The following is an 18,010-nucleotide window of genomic DNA, read 5'->3' on the forward strand; positions in this document are numbered from 1 at the left end:
CTGGGCAAAACATTTGCAAGCATACATAATGGAAATCATCTAGATGAAAGAAACGCAAAGAAGAAATATGAAAGGAAAATGTTAGTGATACAAGGCAAGATAGTGATGACTCACCCCTAGGAATGGAGATAACTCTTAAGGAGTTAAAAAAGGCTTTGGAGGGAAGTGGACACACAGCGCCAGGCCAGGATAGATTATGCTATACTATATTTAAACAATTAACTGACGAAGTATTGATAATAATACTAAGCCTGTTCAATAAGATAAGAAGAGATGGTAAAATGCATAGTAGCTGGAGGAAAGCCTTGGTGCTCCCTTTCGTTAAACCAGGTAAAGATCAAGCAAATGCAGGAAATTATAGACCAATAGCGTTAACTTCACATCTTAGCAAATGGATGGAGAAAATCATCGTTCAAAGATTAACTTACTACCTAGAGGAAAGAGGTATGCTAAGCCCAAGTCAGAGCGGTTTCTGAAGAGGCAGATCCACAAGTGATGCCCTTATTAAAGTAAGCAAAGAAATAGAAAAGGCTCTTCCTATGAAAGAGACCATGATCATTGTGTACTGTGATATTGAGAAAGCATAAGACTCAATGTGGAGAGAAGGACTACTGATTAAAATGGATAAAATGGGTACTGGAGGTAGAATGTATAACTGGGTGCAAGATTTCCTTTCTGACTGGACCTTCTGTGTGAAAGTAGGAGATGCTATTTCCGAAACCTATGATATTGTGACTGGCATACCCCCAAGGTAGCGTTATTAGCCCTATTTTATTCAACATAATGATAAATGACATCTTCATAGAAATTGATAAAGATGCAGATGATCGGACTATATGGAAAAAGGGAAAAATATCACACATGTGACTAAATGTTTGCAAGTTCCAATACAAAAAGTTGAAAAATGGACGTTTGACTGGGCTTTAAAATGTCTGTATCAAAATCCTGCTATATGATCTTCACCAAGAGGAAAAAGATGGATAATGTTCATCTGACATTATATCGATAAAATCTAGAAAGGGTAAGGGAGTTTAAATATTTGGGACTGTGGTTCGATGAAAAATACACATGGAGAAACCATATTAAACGGACTGAGACAAAATGCAAAAAAGTACTAAACCTCATGAGATCGGTCTCTGGATATGAGTGGGGAGCAGACAAACAATCACTCTTAGATATATATAGAGCTTTAATCAGGTCATGCTTAGACTATGGATGTATTGTTTATGGTGACAGAGTCCAGCTCAGAGCGGTGAGAATGAGTATAGGTGCAGTTAAAACAACTCCTACAAATGCTTTACTGATAGAAGGTAACAAACTACCACTGAGTCTCAGACAATCACAACTATCCCTGACATACTGGGTGAAGTTGAAAGGTTCCAGGGAGGGACAACCGGCAACATCTGTGCTATGTGAATGTTGGGAATATTCTAAACAACACAAAGGGAAAGGATTTGGATGGTATATTAATGCTGAGGCAAAAGAACATGGTTTAGACAGCTTGAAATATGGCCCAGATGTTGTCTGGGGTAATGTTCCTCCATGGATCCTTCCTGAACCAACAGTAAATATGAAACTCATCGATAGGAAATGTGAATGGCTGGAAAAAGGGATGGAGAACATTGGACAGCTGGTAGAAGAATATTTAAGGAATAATTTTTATAACTATATTCCAATTTATACAGACAGATCTAAAGAGCCAGAAAGTGAGCATGTAGGAGCGGCAGTGTTCATACCAGAATTTGATATGTCAATATGCAAAAGACTAAATAATAAACTATCTGTGTTTACAGCAGAGCTCACTGCCATAATTCTTGGTTTACAGTGGATAGAAGAGGTGAGACCAGAGCGAGAAGAAGTTATTTGCTCAGACTCAGCAGCAGCTATCTTAAGTCTGTCTTCGAAAGAAATGAACAGAGAGGATTTGAAAATCGAAATATTAATGATTCTGATGAGGATACAGAGACTTGGAATAGATGTGCAATTCTGTTGGATCCCAGCCCGCACAGGTGTCGGGGGCAATGAGAAAGCAGATGAGTTAGGTAAAAGAGCTCTGAGACTAAATAATACCTATATCCTGCAAATCCCGTTTGGAAAAGGAGAAGCAAAATCAATTATAAGGAAATCGGTAAAAAAATTATGGCAGAAGAAATGGGATACAGACCCTAAAGGCAGGCATTACCATAACATTCAAAACCCATCGAAACTACAGATTTCAAAGGGAAATGCAGAAGAGAGCAGGTCATGATATCAAGGCTACGATTAGGACATACAGGATTGAAAGCAACTCTCAGCTTAATGGCTAAATGCAAGACTGACAAATGTGAAGAGTGCAAGGTCAGTGAAGATGTTGAACATGCCATCATGAAATGCAGAAAGTATGAAAGGGAAAGAAAGGATCTTAAAAACAGAATATATGAATTACAATGACCATGGAGTTTGAAAGCGATGAAATGAGAGAATGTTGTAAGGCTCTCTAAACTTTTTAAAAGTAACTGGACTGTGGAAAAGGATATGAGGATATGATTGTTATATATGTTATATGATATGATTTATTAATGTATTTATTTACTTATTTATTATTATTATTATTATTATTATTATTATTATTATTATTATTATTATTGTCAATTGTATTAATTTAGATTGTAACCCGAAAAACAAGTCATCATGAGTTACACACTCCAGTACAGCAGGTCGCGATATGCACCTTTTAAGCTGGTTGCAACACGGCAAAATCACCCAGAGAAGAAGAAGAAGAAGAAGGAAAAAGAAGAAGAAGACGAAGAAGAAGAAGAAGAAGAAGAAGAAACCCCCTTCACTTGGTTTAACCCAGTGTTGTCAGCATGACATCACCAACACTATAAAAACCAGGAAATGCATGCTGGCCTTGCTTTTCAAATGTTTCTCCTGCATGGTGGGTCTGCACAAAAAAAACAATGGTAAGTATGAACAAAGAAAGCAATAACTGAACAATACTGAAAGCTGCCACAAAATAAAAGTAATCTTTAACTAATAGGCCGTGTTTTATATGTGGGTTTGAGTCCCATCTGGGGTGAAATCTTGTGAAATCAGCTTATGATCAGAGTTTCACCGGTTCGATTCCCCCTCCAGGTGGGCAGGAATAATTTGGGTGTGGTGGAGTGATTAATGAGAGATTAGCCAACTGATGTGCCCTTGCGCCCAATTTGCTCCCCGGCTTCTTTGAGCACAGCTGGAAATGTCCCGGTAGCCAGTGAGGCATTGATCACATGAGTGATCGCTGGTATGACTGAGGGAGCGATAGCTTCAAGTAACCCAGCTATATGTTAGGAGTTTGGAAACCTCACTCTCTGCGAGAGGAGTGAAGGATGCTAGGGTAGCGCCATTGACCTGGGGAGACATGTTGTTTCTGATTGGATCAGAAAACTGGTCACTGATGGCCGCCACTTTGTTAGTGAAGAAGGAGGCAAGGATATCAGCTGATAAGTTAGTGGCTGGAATTGCTGAGTTTGTCCTTGTAGAAAGCCGCTTTGACAGCACTGATACTAGAGGAGAAGGAGGACAAGAGTACCTTCAAGAGTGCCTTCAACTGAATTGAATTGAATTGAACTGAATTGAATTGAACTGAATTGAATTGAACAACACTGTAAGCATCAGACCTGAGGAGCAATTTCAAAGTTATTTATGGATAGTTATTTACGCTGCACTCAAAGGACAGAAAAGTCTTTATTATGCTCTTAAAAAGAAAAAAAGGCTTTTACAAGCAATAGAAAGAAGGGATGTAAAAACTTAAACAAGAGTTGTGGGCATCTAAATGCAAAACATGTCATTTAAGTTTTGACATTTATGTATGCTTTTCTTTATTTTGCATTTTATGCATTTATTTAACCAGATCAATCTCTCTTTTATCACAGGTTATGTACCACAGGCCTTTAAGGTGGCTGTCATCAAACCACTATTAAAGAAACACTCCCTTGACCCGGATGTATTAGTTATTTACAGACCTATATCCAACCTTCCAAACAACTCCAAGATCCTTGAGAAGGTTGTCCTAGAGCAGCTACATCGACATCTCCACTCTAACGACCTTTTTGAAGCTTTACTATCTGGATTTAGAGAACACCATAGTACCGAAACAGCACTGATAAAAGTTTCTAACGACCTTCTCCCAGCATGGAATAGAGGTCTTGTCTCCACACTTGTCCTTCTAGATCTCAGTGCTGCATTTAATACCATTGATCACAACATTCTACTTCAGCGACTGGACCATGAAATTGGTATTAAAGGATTCGCCCTTCAATGGTTCGAGTCATATCTAGTTTGTTGACGTTAATCATAACTGTTCTGAAAACAATAAAGTTACTTATGGTGTACCTCAGGGTTCAGTATCAGGGCTCTTACTTTTCACTCTCTACATGCTTCCATTCAGGAATATTATCTGGAAGCACATCAATTTTCATTGCTATGCTAATTTTCACAGCTATACTTATCTATAAAACAGGATGACAGAAGCGACCTTACCAATTTGGAAAATTGCCTGAAAGACAAAAATTCCTGGATGTCCTCTAACTTCTTACTTAATTCAGAAAAAACAGAAGTTATTGTATTTGGATGTAAACATCTCAGAGACTCTTTTTCTAGTCGGACCGCCACCCTGGATGGCATCACCTTTAACTCTATTACAGCGGTGAGGAACCTTGGAGTCATTTTCGACCAAGACCTGTCCTTCGATTCCCATATAAAATACATCACTAGGACTGCCTTCTTTCACCACCACAGTTAAAATTAGGAACAGCCTTTCTCAGAATGATGCTGAGAAATTGGTCCATGCATTCATCACATTTAGGATGGACTACTGTAATTCTCTCTTGTCAGGATGTTCTAAAAACTCTCAGAAGAGTCTCCATTTGGTCCAGAATGCTGCAGCAAGGGTATTGACAGAACTTCTGAGAGAAGAGAACACATATCTCACCTGTTTTAGCCTCACTCCATTGGCTTCCTGTAGGATATAAGATAGACTTCAAAATCCTTCTGTTGTCTTATAAGGGTCCCAATAACAAAGCTCGGTCCTATCTTCAGGACATCATTGTTCCTTATTGCCCCAGTAGAACACCTTGCTCCAAAAAATGTGGAACCAACTTTCTCCATGGGTCAGAGAGGCAGACAAGCTCTCCACATTTAAGTCCAGGCTAAAAACATTCTCTATGATAGAGCTTATAGTTAGGGCTGGCTCAGGTAACTCTGAACCATTTTATAGCTATGCTGCCATAGGCTTAGACTGCTGGGGCACACATCAGGATACAAGGAGCCATCTCCTCTCCTCCCCATCTATCCCATATTTCTTGTTGTTAACGGCTTTCCTGCCTGTACAACCAGCATTGTATGTCTGCACATCTGCCCGCCAAGGATGAGGGATCCCTCCTCTGTTGTTCAACCTGAGGTTTCTCCCATTTTTTCCCCTATTAAAGGTTTTTTCTGGGAGTTTTACCTTAGTCGATGTGAGGGTCTAAGGGCAGAGGATGTTGCTTATGTAAAGCCCTTTGAGCCAAACTGCTTGTAAAAATGGGCTATACAAATAAGTTGTGTTGTCTTTAATTGATTGATGTATGGATTTTTTTGTTTATTTTCAGTAATATTTGAAATTAAAATGAAGAAAACATTAATGTGGAGGTAAAATTGTTTTGTGTACAATAGAAACAAGGTATGTATAAACAAATACCTTAACAAAGCAACAGTTTCCTTGTAGTTCGATACTGTCAAATAATTTTCAGCAAGATGCAATACACACTTACAGTATGATTTCTGTCAAGTACACAAAGGCGCGTAGTAACACAAGTGACAGTATGCATTCCTGATTTTTGTTGCACATGTGTACCTGTGTATTAGTTATGTGCACCCCTGTATACAAAACCAATTCTTTGGTAGATTTATTTCCTTGTTTATAGTGCAGGATATTTAGACTACCTGTTGTTTTCTTTTGAGTAATTGAGTAATTTTGTGAATAAATTCTGGTTTGAACTCCTTATCTCAGTGTAATGCTTTTGGGTCCTTTTTGAGTTAAACTTACCAAGTCTAATCAAAGTTTAAACTTCCAGTTTGAATGTGAGGGAAAATAGGTAAGTAAGTCGACTGAATAAGGATTTTCCTTCCTTTTCATCACAAGCATAGTCAAGTCAAGTCAAGTCAACTTTATTTGTATAGCCCATTTTTACAAGCAGTTTGTCTCAAAGGGCTTAGATAGCGACACATTTTTCTCGGATGTTATTCATACTCCTTAAAAGTATCTGTACCAGATACTAACCCGTAAACCTTTATAAATGTTACCAAGACACATTTGTTAAATGTTAATGTTTATTATTGTATTAATTACCTTAGTTAGTTAATGCTTATTAGTGTATTAACTATTGTTAATAGTCTCATAGCCTCTAATGAAGAGACCTGACCTGATGTTCTGTCATTCAGTGCTTTTGATCATGGTGGTCACAAATGTTTCGAGGGCAGAACAGAAGACACTTTTAGATCACCATCTCTCTCTCTCTCAAGACCATAAGAAACATTAAGTCAGATTGACAAGGAGTTGTTACTTCAATAACTGAAAAGTAGGTTAGATGAACTGTACAAAAATCTGAAGACAAAGACATATGGCCTGCAGGCTGACCTGTGCCTCTGTGCTGCTCACTGAGTGCTGATCCAGGGCCATCTCTCCCTCTGTCTTCAGTTCAGGCTCAGGGTCAGCGATGGGGGCTTTGGCTTCTTCTTCTTCCTTTTTCTCGACTGCATCACTCTCACACTGTGAGCGCCTCTTCAGGAGGGAAGAAAAGAGGCGGGAGAGGCCATGGCTGGGAGTGTTGCGGCTACGAGGCTGGAGCTGCTCCTCCTCTGGTGAGGGCGGTCTGTCATCCCGGCTGGTTTCCTCCTGCTGCCTTGGATTCATCTGGTGACTCTCTGCCTCGTCTGTTGTCATGGCAACAGCTGTAGATAGAGATAGAAGACAGAATCAAGTTAACTGGCCTGCTAATCCATATCACCAAAGAAACTAATCGCATTAATAACAGGTGAAAATGAGGTCTTTTACTGCTATATTATTTTATTTATTACAGTCCTGTATATTTTCAGCCCGGGAAGATTTGAACAAAACACACCGTAGATGATGCTGATGATGAAGAGTGCAACATGATTGAAACACAGAAAACTGTTCATTAGAGCATATTTCCAACTCCTCTGTCTCATTCTATTACTCTTTCTCTCTCAATTCAATTCATATGTTTGTGAGTGTGTGTATATACAAACATATAACCCCCTCTAACCAGCCAAGGCAGATGGGCTCCCACCTAGAACCTTGGTCTTTTCTGAGTAGAGATTGCAGCAATTAATGTCCACTTAGATCTGTTTCCAAACTTTTCATAACTTCATTGACTATCAGATGCATGCTACATGAAAAAAATGAATCACTCCACCACACCCAATGTTTTTTCTGCCAGTCTGGAGGGAATCGAACCGCCGACTCTCCGGTCACAAACCACTTCTCCAACCTCCAGGCCATAAATAAATAAATCCATCCATCCATTTTCTATACCACTTATCTGTCAGGGTCGCGGGGGAGCTGGAGCCTATCCCAGCTGACTACGGGCGAGAGGCGGGGTACATCCTGGACTGGTCACCAGTCGCAGGGCCAACACACAAAGACAGACAACCACACACTCTCATACTCACACCTAGGGGCAATGTAGAGTAGCCAATTAACCTAATGTGCATGTTTTTGGTATTGTGGGAGGAAGCCGAAGTACCCGGAGAAAACCCACACAGGCACAGGGAGAACATGCAAACTCCACATAGAAGGGCCCAGACCGGGATTCGAACCTGGAACCCTCTTGCTATGAGGCAACAGTGCTAACCACTGCACCACCGTGCCGCCCTAAATAAATAAATAACTTCTGTAATTTAAAAAACAAATAGAAACATATTTGCAGAGGAATTTCTACAATCACCACAATAATATCACACACTGATCATTCAACATGTCCAGAATTCATTGGCTCTCATAGCTGTAGAGTCAATTCTTTAACACTGGGTTTGTTATTAGTGTCCGTATTTCCACAGCGTTGACTACTGTCTCACTTTCACTTGGTGACTTAGGATGCTTACCAGTCTGATGAACCATGTATCATCTAATCTACTTGTCATGATCTCTTGCTCAGTTGTCCATTACCCCCTCACACCATCAATAGCACTTAGTTAGTGTCTATATGAGAGCTGTTTGCTCACACGCTTTCATGCTGACACCTACACACAACCACTTCATTATAGCAGTGAAGGTGGGCGGCTGCACAAGATACATTACAGTCGGAACAGTCGGAAGACAGGTCATCAGTTTTTCATATAGCTGCTAGGGCTGATGTCTTGGGAAATGTTTTCCATATCAGTATCAACAGTAAAACAGGTCATTTATTTGGTCACCACTACCTTCCTCTGTTTTTGTTGACCCATCTGAGGAGCTGTTCAATAAATTTCAGTATCGCAAGGTGACCTGGATGACTGAGAATCTATATAGACAAAATTCAGTATCATTTTAGGCAGAAACTTGAAGACATCAGACAACAAATTGTTCCACCAGATTGTATATACCCACAAAGACATCCACTGTTATTTTGGTAATTTGAGACTTCACAACCTTTTTTTAGCAGAAATTATGGCACATATTAAGCCAACTACATGCGGGTTTGATTTTATTCCCACTAAATTTCTCAAAGAGGTTTTTAACTCAAATGGTCCCATTAATTTGTCTATTATAAATAATTGGTACCTTCCCCTCAGCTTTTTAACATGCAATGGCACATCCTCCATTAAAGAAACCTAATCTTGATGCATCTGTTTTTAGTAATTTTAGACCAATCTCAAAACTGTCCTTTAATCTAAAGTATTAGAGAAAATGCTTTCAACCCAACCTTTAGATTTCATGTGTCATAATGACCTCTTTGAGAAATTTCAGTCTGGTTTTACGCAGTACGGAAACTGCCCTCCTTAAAGTCACCAACTTTTATCAGCGGACAGTGATGAGAGCTCTGTTTCAATTCTTTTGGATCTTAGTGCAGCCTTTGATACTGCAGATCATAAAATTTTAATTGACTGTCTGCAGACCTAGGTGCGCATCAGGGACACTGCACTCCAAGGGTTTTGTTCTTATCTTTTAGAAAGAGCTTTTGCAGTCACCATAGGTAAACTGTCTTGCTCAACCAACATTATCTTTGGGGTGCCACAGGGCTCAATTTTAGGTCCAGTTTTATTCTCCATTTTTATGCTCCCACTAGGCCAAATTATTCGAAGACACAATGTTCCTATCCATTGCGTAGAGCTTAAGTTTGGCAACTTTGCTTCAGTTTCAAGAAAAGACGTTTCACCTCTCATCCAAAAGGCTTCTTCAGTTCTGAGTGACTGGTGAGGAGTCCCAGTCGGCAGGTTCTATGCAAGATGACCTGGATGACTGAGGATCTACACAGACATACGTCCCTTTCCATTTTCCACACAAACATCACACGGATATACCTTCCTTTGCCACTAAATGGATGATGACATTTTTTGGCCAGATTGCCCTCCCCTACAGCATTTATACATAAATTACTGGCTTTTACCAAAAATAGAACAAAAACTATTTTAACATTTAAGATTTTATTTTAAATTTCTCTACAACTCGACAAATCTAAACCACAAATCATATTGTTTAACCCCCCACCAGAACCCTATCAGTTTTGGTCCTCTGTCCACCTTTCAAAAACTCACTGCTACTCACTTCTACTCTAGGAGTACTGTTCGACTCAAATCTCAGCTTTGACCCACATTTCCAGTCATGTTTTTTATCAAACTGTGAACAATATCCAGTATCATGGTTTGACCTGGAAAAAGTCATCCATGTTTTTATCTTCTCCAGGTTCGATTACTGCCACTCTCTTCTGTCCGACATTTGCCATAAGTCATTCCCACGCCTCCAACTAGCTCAGAATCCTGCAGCTAGACTTCTCACTGTCTTCAACAGAAGACATCACATTACCCCCATCTTAGCCTCCCTCCATTGGCTGCCACTCTAATTGGGCATTGATTTTAAGATTTTACTGATCACTTTTAAGGCATGTCTGGGTCTGGCCCCAACATACCTAACAGTTGTTGACCCCATATGAGCCAGCCCGTAGCCTGAGATCCTCAGGTTTGAACCTCCTAGTCACTCCAGTGATAAACAAATCAATTATTCAGTCTCCATTTAACATGTGGGAACATGACCTCTTGCACCTTAAGAAGGACAACATAACTATAGCTCTGCCTTCCACTATCAAGTGATAGGAGGACCCACTAACTAACTAATCAACCATGTCCTAAATACATAAAAACCTGAATGACTTACAATTTTCTACTTATAAATTCGGACAACACTGAAGTTATTGTTCTGGGCCCTGGCTTAACTTTGGCCTCAAGTTATTTTTTATCAGTCATGTCCTTTAACTCACACATAACACACATTTCTTTCACCTCCGCAATATTGCAAACATTAGGCACATTATGAGTCAGAAAGATGCAGAAAAATTAGTCCATGCATTACTTTCAGGATGGATTATTGTAACTCCTTTTTATCAGCCTGCCTCAATAAGTCTCTAAAGACTCTCCCGCTAATCCAGAACGCTGCTGCACGATTACTGACAAGAACCAGTATGAGAGATCATATTTGTCCTGTACTGGCTTCTCCACATTGGAGTTTAAAATTACAGAGTTTAAAATTCTCCTCCTCACATATAAAGCCCTGAACGGTCAGGCACCATCATATCTTTAAGAGTTGATAGCTCCCTATTATCCCACCAGAGCTTTACATTCCCAAGATGCAGGGTTACTTGCGGTTCCTAGAGTCTTCAAAAGTAGATTGGGTACCATCATTTCAGTCCGGGACGCGGACACCCTTTCTGCGTTTTAAGGCTTTGCTTTTGATAAAGCTTATAGTTAGGGCTGACCTATACTGGCCCCTAGATATGCTGCTACAGGTTCAGACTGACAGGGGATCTCCCACGATGCACTGAGCTCTCTCTTCCTCTCCGTCTCCTTCTGCGCACATTTATGTCCCATTAATGCATGTTACTAACTCAACTTCTTCCCTGGAGTCCTTGTGCTTTCTCATCTTGCAGGTTCTCATAGATCATGGTTGGACCTCCTGCTGCGGTCCTGCTTGAAACCCATTGCAATTACTACTGTTTAGTCATAATTTTAATTTTATTACTACTCTGTGCAGCAACTACCATTATTAATGTTGCTACTATTGTTATCATAATCACCATAGTACCTTCTGTATACTTCATCATTATCATTATCTATAGTTCCACTGCTTCTGCTATTACTGCTATTGCTATGAGTTTGGTCTAGACCTGGTCTAACTGTGCTAACTAACTCTAACCCTCCTCATGGCAATGGCTCTTCTCGTCAGCAGCATCCTACAATTCAGTTTATTTATATAGCACCAATTCACAACAAAAGTTATCTCATGACACTTTCCAATTTGAGCAGGTCTAGACCAAACTCTCTCTCAGATCCCAAACTGACCGAGAATCTGTGGTATGCACTGGAAAAATCCCAATCCACTCTCCCACTAAGTGAAGTCTTCCACCTGGCGGCTCCACCCTCAATACACCAAACTCAAAGGAGCTGTTTTGGCAGCAAAAAGGGGACCTGCAAAATACTGAGCAGGTGGTTTTAAAGTTGTGGCTGATGGGAGTATTTCCTCTCCTCTGAGTGTTTCCTTTTACTGTTGTGTCCATTCTTTCTGTTCCTCCGTCTCTCATTGTCTTTTCATTTTCTCTCTTTCCTATTCTGACAGTATCCGTTGTTCCTTTCTCTCTTTCCTTTTCTCTCACTCCATGTTAGTATCTGTTGTTAATTTTCATCTAATTATAATATTTTTTTTAGCAGCCATTGAAAACAGTGGTGGCTCAAAATATGTCCTCAGAGGAACTTTCTTTCACAAGTGGTAAGTTGTTTTGTCCAGGGAATCTTCCTTTGTTTATTGACCCAATTTGACTGTCTCTTGTAATTGTTTGTCACTGATAATCACTATTACATTTTTCTATTTGTTTTACAGCCTTCATCTTATCTGCATACAAGAAGCAAATCTCTCGACCTTGGTCCCTCTGTAAAACTTTTCTATTTGCAAATTTTTCAATAAACTGATCAGTGGATGTGTTATCAAATCTTTGATTGTTTTTAATGGTACGAGAGAGTTTAATAAATTAGCAAACTGTTTCCTGTAGTAACTGAACTTTGAATTTTAGTTCTGCATTTTTCCAGACTTGTGAAAGACTGAGTTATTAAAAAATCAGTTTTCATCACATAACATTTCTTTGAATGTTTTATTGTCACTGTAGGTCCATCATTCAGTAAAAGAAAAATTCATTTTTCATTAAGTTAGAATTAATTGTTATTACTGGGGGCATATTGACTAATGTCTTTTTCTTGTTTTTGACTGTGGGTAAACAGCCAAAAGCAAGCTATTGCAAGTATAACGTTAAATAACCGAACATGTCCTGGTTTTACACTATGGAAAGACTAGCAAATAACAGAAAATGTCCTCAATGATACAGTGGAAAGAATTTTACATCACAGAAAATGTTCTGCTTTAATACTGCCGAAAGACTACTAATTTACAGAAAATGTCATGTTTCTTTACTATTAAAATATCCAGTTTTATAACGCTGAAAGAATTTCTTTCTTTAGGTGTAGTTAATGTTAATGCAAATATCAGCAAATGTTACCATTCCCTAGTCACACTAAAATGACTTAAACTTCAAGTATATTTTAAAACCTTAAGCCTACTAGCCTTACACTATTTGTCTCCCTAGAGGGACATGGGTTAGATCATAGTACACCTTTCTCCAGCCATGTGCACTGACTCATTTTTGCTGCACTTTGAATGGTTATCCAGTTTTCATGGAACAACATCTCAAATCAAATGTTTTTTTATTGCCCTTTCAGCTGTTTACAGGAGCACAGTGAGCAGAGAAATGAGACAAAGCTCCTCCAGGGACCAGGTGCTACACTACACTACACAAAAGCTCAACACAAGATGATGTATATACATGTTCAGTTTGTGTGATGGCTGAGCAGTGTCATCCACAATGCTGATAACTTTGCAGATGCAGCAAGTGCTGTAAATGTCCTTGATGGGAGGGGAGAGAGACCCAGATGATCTTCTCAGTTGTTCTCAATACCCGCTGCAGGTGCGTGCAATTCGCTGCATTGCAATTACCTTACCAGGCAGTGATGCAGCTGCACAAGATGCTCTCAGTGGTCCCTCTGTAAAATGTGGTGAGGATAGGAGTAAGATGAGCTTTCCTCAGCTTCCTCAGGAAGTGGAGCTGCTGCTGGGCCTTCTTGACAGTGGAGGTGGTGTTGAGGGACTGGGTGAGGCTCTCTATCAAGTGGACACTGAGGAATTTGGTGCTCTTTATGATCTCCACAGAGGAGCCGTTGATGTTCAGTGGAGAGTGTTCACTGTACTCCTCTGAAGTCCACAATCATCTCTTTGGTCTTGTTGGTGTTCAGAGACAGGTTGTTGACTCTGCATGAGTGTTGCACCACCTGTTGCAAGCTGACTCATAGTTCTTGCTGATGAGACCCACCACAATCATGTCATCAGCAAACTTAATGATGTGATTCATGCTGTGCATTGCCTCATAGTCATGAGTCAGCAGTAAGAAAAGCAGAGGAATGAGCACACAGCTTTGTGGGGCTCCTGTGCTCAGTGTGGTGGTGCTGGAGATGTTACTGCCAATCCGGACTGTCCGAGGTCTCTCAGTTAGAAAGTTCGGAATCTAGTTGTAGAGGGAGGTGTTCAGGCCCAGCAGGCTCAGCTTTCCAACCAGATGCTGAGGGATGATGATGTTTAATGCTGAACTGAAGTCTATGTACAGCATTCAAACATAGATGTCCTTTTTGTCCAGGTGCATGAGAGCCAGGTGGAGCATGGTGTCATCCTTTGAACAGATATTGAGATAGATTTGAGGACAATATGCAAACTGCAGGGGGTAAAGGGCTAGGGGCAGCAGGTCCTTCATGTGCCTCATGACCAGCCTCTTGAAGCACTTCATGATGGTAGGCACGAGCGTGACGGGTTGTTAGTTGTTGAGGCAGGACACTGGTGACTTCCTGTGCACTAGAATGATAGTGGTTTCTATGAAGCACTTTGGGATGATGGCACTGCTCAGGGAAATATTGAACATGTCTGTGAGAACATCCACTTAACTGGTCTGCACATCCCCTCAACACTCTGCCAGGTATGTTGTCTGGCACAGCAGCCTTCTTCTCTGCTTAAGGTCCTCCTGGCTGCAGAGAGAAAGGGTGATCTTCCTCGCTGCCATGTTGTTCTGTGCCTTGAATCGTGTAGAAGTTGTTCAGCGCACCTGGGAGGGAAGCATCTCTATCACAAGCAGGTGTGGTCATCCTGTAGCTGGTTATGGCTTGGATGCCCTGCCACAAGCGTGTGTGCTTTGTGTCTGTGATGTCTTCCTGTAGTCGGTGATAGCTTGGATGCCCTGCCACAAGTGCCGAGTGTCCCCGCTGTCCTTAAAGTGCCTGTGGATTCACTGGGTGTGTCTACCAACGTGCTGCCCATCTTAACAATGATATCAATATCAAACAGCTAACATAGTTTAAAAACACACAGTCGTTGGAGAAAGCAGGGCAGCAATGACATAACCATCCTTACCAGTTTGTGAACAAGACAGACAGGTTACAGTGCGTACCCTTGCTGTATTTGAAATATGTTATGTCTCCAGGGTCTTAGGTCATACCTTTCAACACAATCTACACTAAGTTTCTTTTTTCAGAGACAGATGTGTCATGTTTCTGATACAACATTTAAGATCTGCGGGCAGATTGAGAGTGGACAGAGCTTGCCATCAAATTAAGTTCCTGAAGCTGCTGGTAGCCTGTAATGCGAAATGGATGCTGGCACAGCTGCCCAAGTGATGACAGGACAGAAAAAAGTCAGAGTGTGGGCTCTACCGCTGCAGGTGTACTGAGGAGTATATAATCTGAAAATAACAGTCTGATGAATCAACTGACAGTATGAGCTTCTTCCTCAGCAGAGTAAATCATAATGTTAACACAATAATTATCATATGATGGGAATAGTGACAGTGAGTTTAATAAACTCAACATACATCTCATACATGAAACTCTCTGAAACTCGTCATTTGTCCACCATTTTACTTTGTATTTTGAAGCACTTTGTAACTGTGTTTTGAAAAGCACTATATAAATGAATTATTATAATTTCTAATGTCATAATACTGTAGATTAATATTTTAAACAATTTTATATGTCACATCAGTATTGTAAATATATCTTGTCATTTATCTGACTTGTGATGTGTCATATAGTGAGAAACATTCTGTTGTTTTTACTTATGAGTGTCTTTAAGAGATTTGTCTCATATGATATCAAAAAATAGTGACAGTCTGTGTGTCTCACCCAGAGGCTCTAGCTAACATGCCCACAATACTGCACCCAGAATGATGGTGTACACTAGTGCAAATATCAAACACATACCACTGCAATGTTATGTTTCTGCCATTTGTAGTTTACCAATATGAAACAATACGCCTACATGTATAAAGCCCTGCAAGTGGCCTGTAAAGGAAGTATTGTCAAAGATCAAATATGTAAAAACACACAGCAGACTTACAATTATGCTATTATTATAACAAAATCAAAAGTAATGATCCTGCAGGGACCATCACTCCATAGTCAAATTCCAATATAGTCTAAAGATGTTGTCCAGATATCTGGACAGATAGACAGATTGACAGACAATAAGACAGACACACAAACTGACCGCTACTGTTTTTAGACTGCCATCATGAATAACATACAAATTTCTCGTATATGTAAACATACTTGGACAATAAAGCTGATTGTGATTACAATTATGGGGCTCAGTTTTTTGTGGACTCAGATCCTCATTCGTATTTGTATAACCACGAGCAGTTAGCAGCCTGTTGCTCCACTCTATTTTTTAATTTTATTTAGTTACTTTATTAATCCCAAACTGGGAAATTACTTCTCTGTATTTAACCCATCACTGATTGAAACACACACACGTGCAACATGCAGTGAAACACACAGGAGCAGTGGGCTGCATCAAGCGCCCGGGGAGCATATATTGGGGGTTAAGTGCCTTGCTCAAGGACACATCAGCCGGTTAATGGGGAGTGAGGACATTATCACTCCACCACACTCAAATTTTTCCCGCCTGTCCAGTGGGGAATTGAACCAGCGACCTTCCGATCACAGGCCGCTTCTCCAACCTCTAGGCCACGGCTGCCCCCACAGGACAAAGGTAAAAACAAAGTGATTCTATGAGGTCGGAGGTGATACATGGCATCAAACATACCATTGGAGACAAAGTGAACATACATTTTTTTTCCATTGCTTTGGTTAACATTCAGACAGACAGTTTTCCAAAGCTCAAGCAATGGAACGTGTCATTCAGCATTGAGTAAAAAAACATCCAAACCCTCAACTACATTTTTCCAGTTAAAATAAAGTAATGAGATGATTATATTATTTGATATAGGCTAACCAGTTGTAAGGTTTCAAATAGATTATGCTTAGATTTAGACATAGTGTATGGTTTGGTTCAAAGGTTAAAAGTGAAATGCTTTTGTGAACAGTAAAAACAAAAACATACTCAAGTGTATCTGTATTTCTGACTGCGTGTTAGCTTGTTTCAGAACGCTGAAAGTGAGCTTAAAGACTGAAAGCGGCTTTAAAATTAATCGGGCCTGTGTGGGATTAAAGGCTGCTGTTGAAGTTGGATGTCTACCACCACACCACCCCTCCCCTTCCCACACAGATGCTCTGTGAGGGGAGGGGAGGGGTGGTGTGGCGGCGGCAGAGGGTCACAGTAGGCCTCAGGGATAAAGATGCTGGAGACCGGAGGCATCAATGACAGTGATGGAAGCAATCAATAACAAAACACTACACAGCTCTGAGGCAGTGTGGGGTGTGAGAAAAAATACAATGACTGGATAGTTTAAGTGGAAGGTTTACTTTCTGAAATGGTGTGAGAAAATAATACAAAAATAGCCACTTATGCCACAGTAAACAACAAGCACTTCTCAAGGCTACACAATCCTTGAAATGTGTTCTTTTCATAACAATAAATATTTAGAATTTTTAATGCGTAGTTTTTGAATTTTTAATATGTTATCTTTAATCTTATGACAGAAAACCTTTCTTGCTAACTTGCTAACTCATTGCAGCCATGCCAAAAGGAGAATACCATAATTCTGCTATTTAAAGTGGGCGTACTATCCTTTTTCATTTTTCCCCCTTCCCTTTGTGTGTTATATACCTTTTTCTGTATAATCTGTTACATTCCAGTGTCCACACAAATGGAATTGTTCTCTTTTTTTTCTTTTTTTTTTTTTTGCTTTTCAACAGTGCATCCAAAGGACCTACATATATGCACTTGAATGGAATAGTTCTCTTTTAACAAAAAAAAAAAAAAAGACATCTCCTGAACTCCCTGAAATGCCTCATAAGTAGTCCGGAACTTTATTTTCTCATCCACGTCACTATGTTACATAGCATCACCTCTAGCTGAGGGCTCGCTGTCTGCTGTTGTTATATGATGATCCGTAGTACAAGCAAAGACAAGCTAAGTACAAGTAAAGAAGATGGCTTTTGCTGGATATTTTGGTCTACTACGGCTTGTAAGTATGAAACCACTGGATAATGTTTACCATGCGAGGGGTAGCATGAAGCTATGAGCTACTGCTGCTGTACTCTACAACCATGCATGTGACAAATAAAGCCTCTAAATCTACTATGAAGATGATTTATGTCACTGAGCGGGAGACTAACAGGACAGTCTCCCTCCTGGTGGCCTGCAGACTTATCCAAGACACAATGCAGATACAGCGGGTATTTTACCATGTCACTTCCAGAATGCTGCTCAAAACCGATACTTTTATGTCTTGCCTGGCTTTTGAATTAT

General features: G+C 40.1%; 1 protein-coding gene across 1 annotated transcript in view; it reads right to left on the bottom strand.

Annotated features, from left to right (window-relative positions):
• epb41a (erythrocyte membrane protein band 4.1a) overlaps positions 1–18,010 on the bottom strand; it is a 76,660-nt gene that overhangs the window by 56,538 nt on the left and 2,112 nt on the right. Inside the window, exon 2 of the mRNA XM_046417574.1 lies at positions 6,641–6,954. Coding sequence (XP_046273530.1) covers positions 6,641–6,946 — 306 coding nt within the window. The 5' untranslated portion in view covers positions 6,947–6,954. The remainder of the gene's footprint in view (positions 1–6,640; positions 6,955–18,010) is intronic.

The sequence above is a fragment of the Scatophagus argus genome, chromosome 17, assembly GCF_020382885.2.
Source record: "Scatophagus argus isolate fScaArg1 chromosome 17, fScaArg1.pri, whole genome shotgun sequence".
Classification (NCBI taxonomy): Eukaryota; Metazoa; Chordata; class Actinopteri; family Scatophagidae; genus Scatophagus; species Scatophagus argus.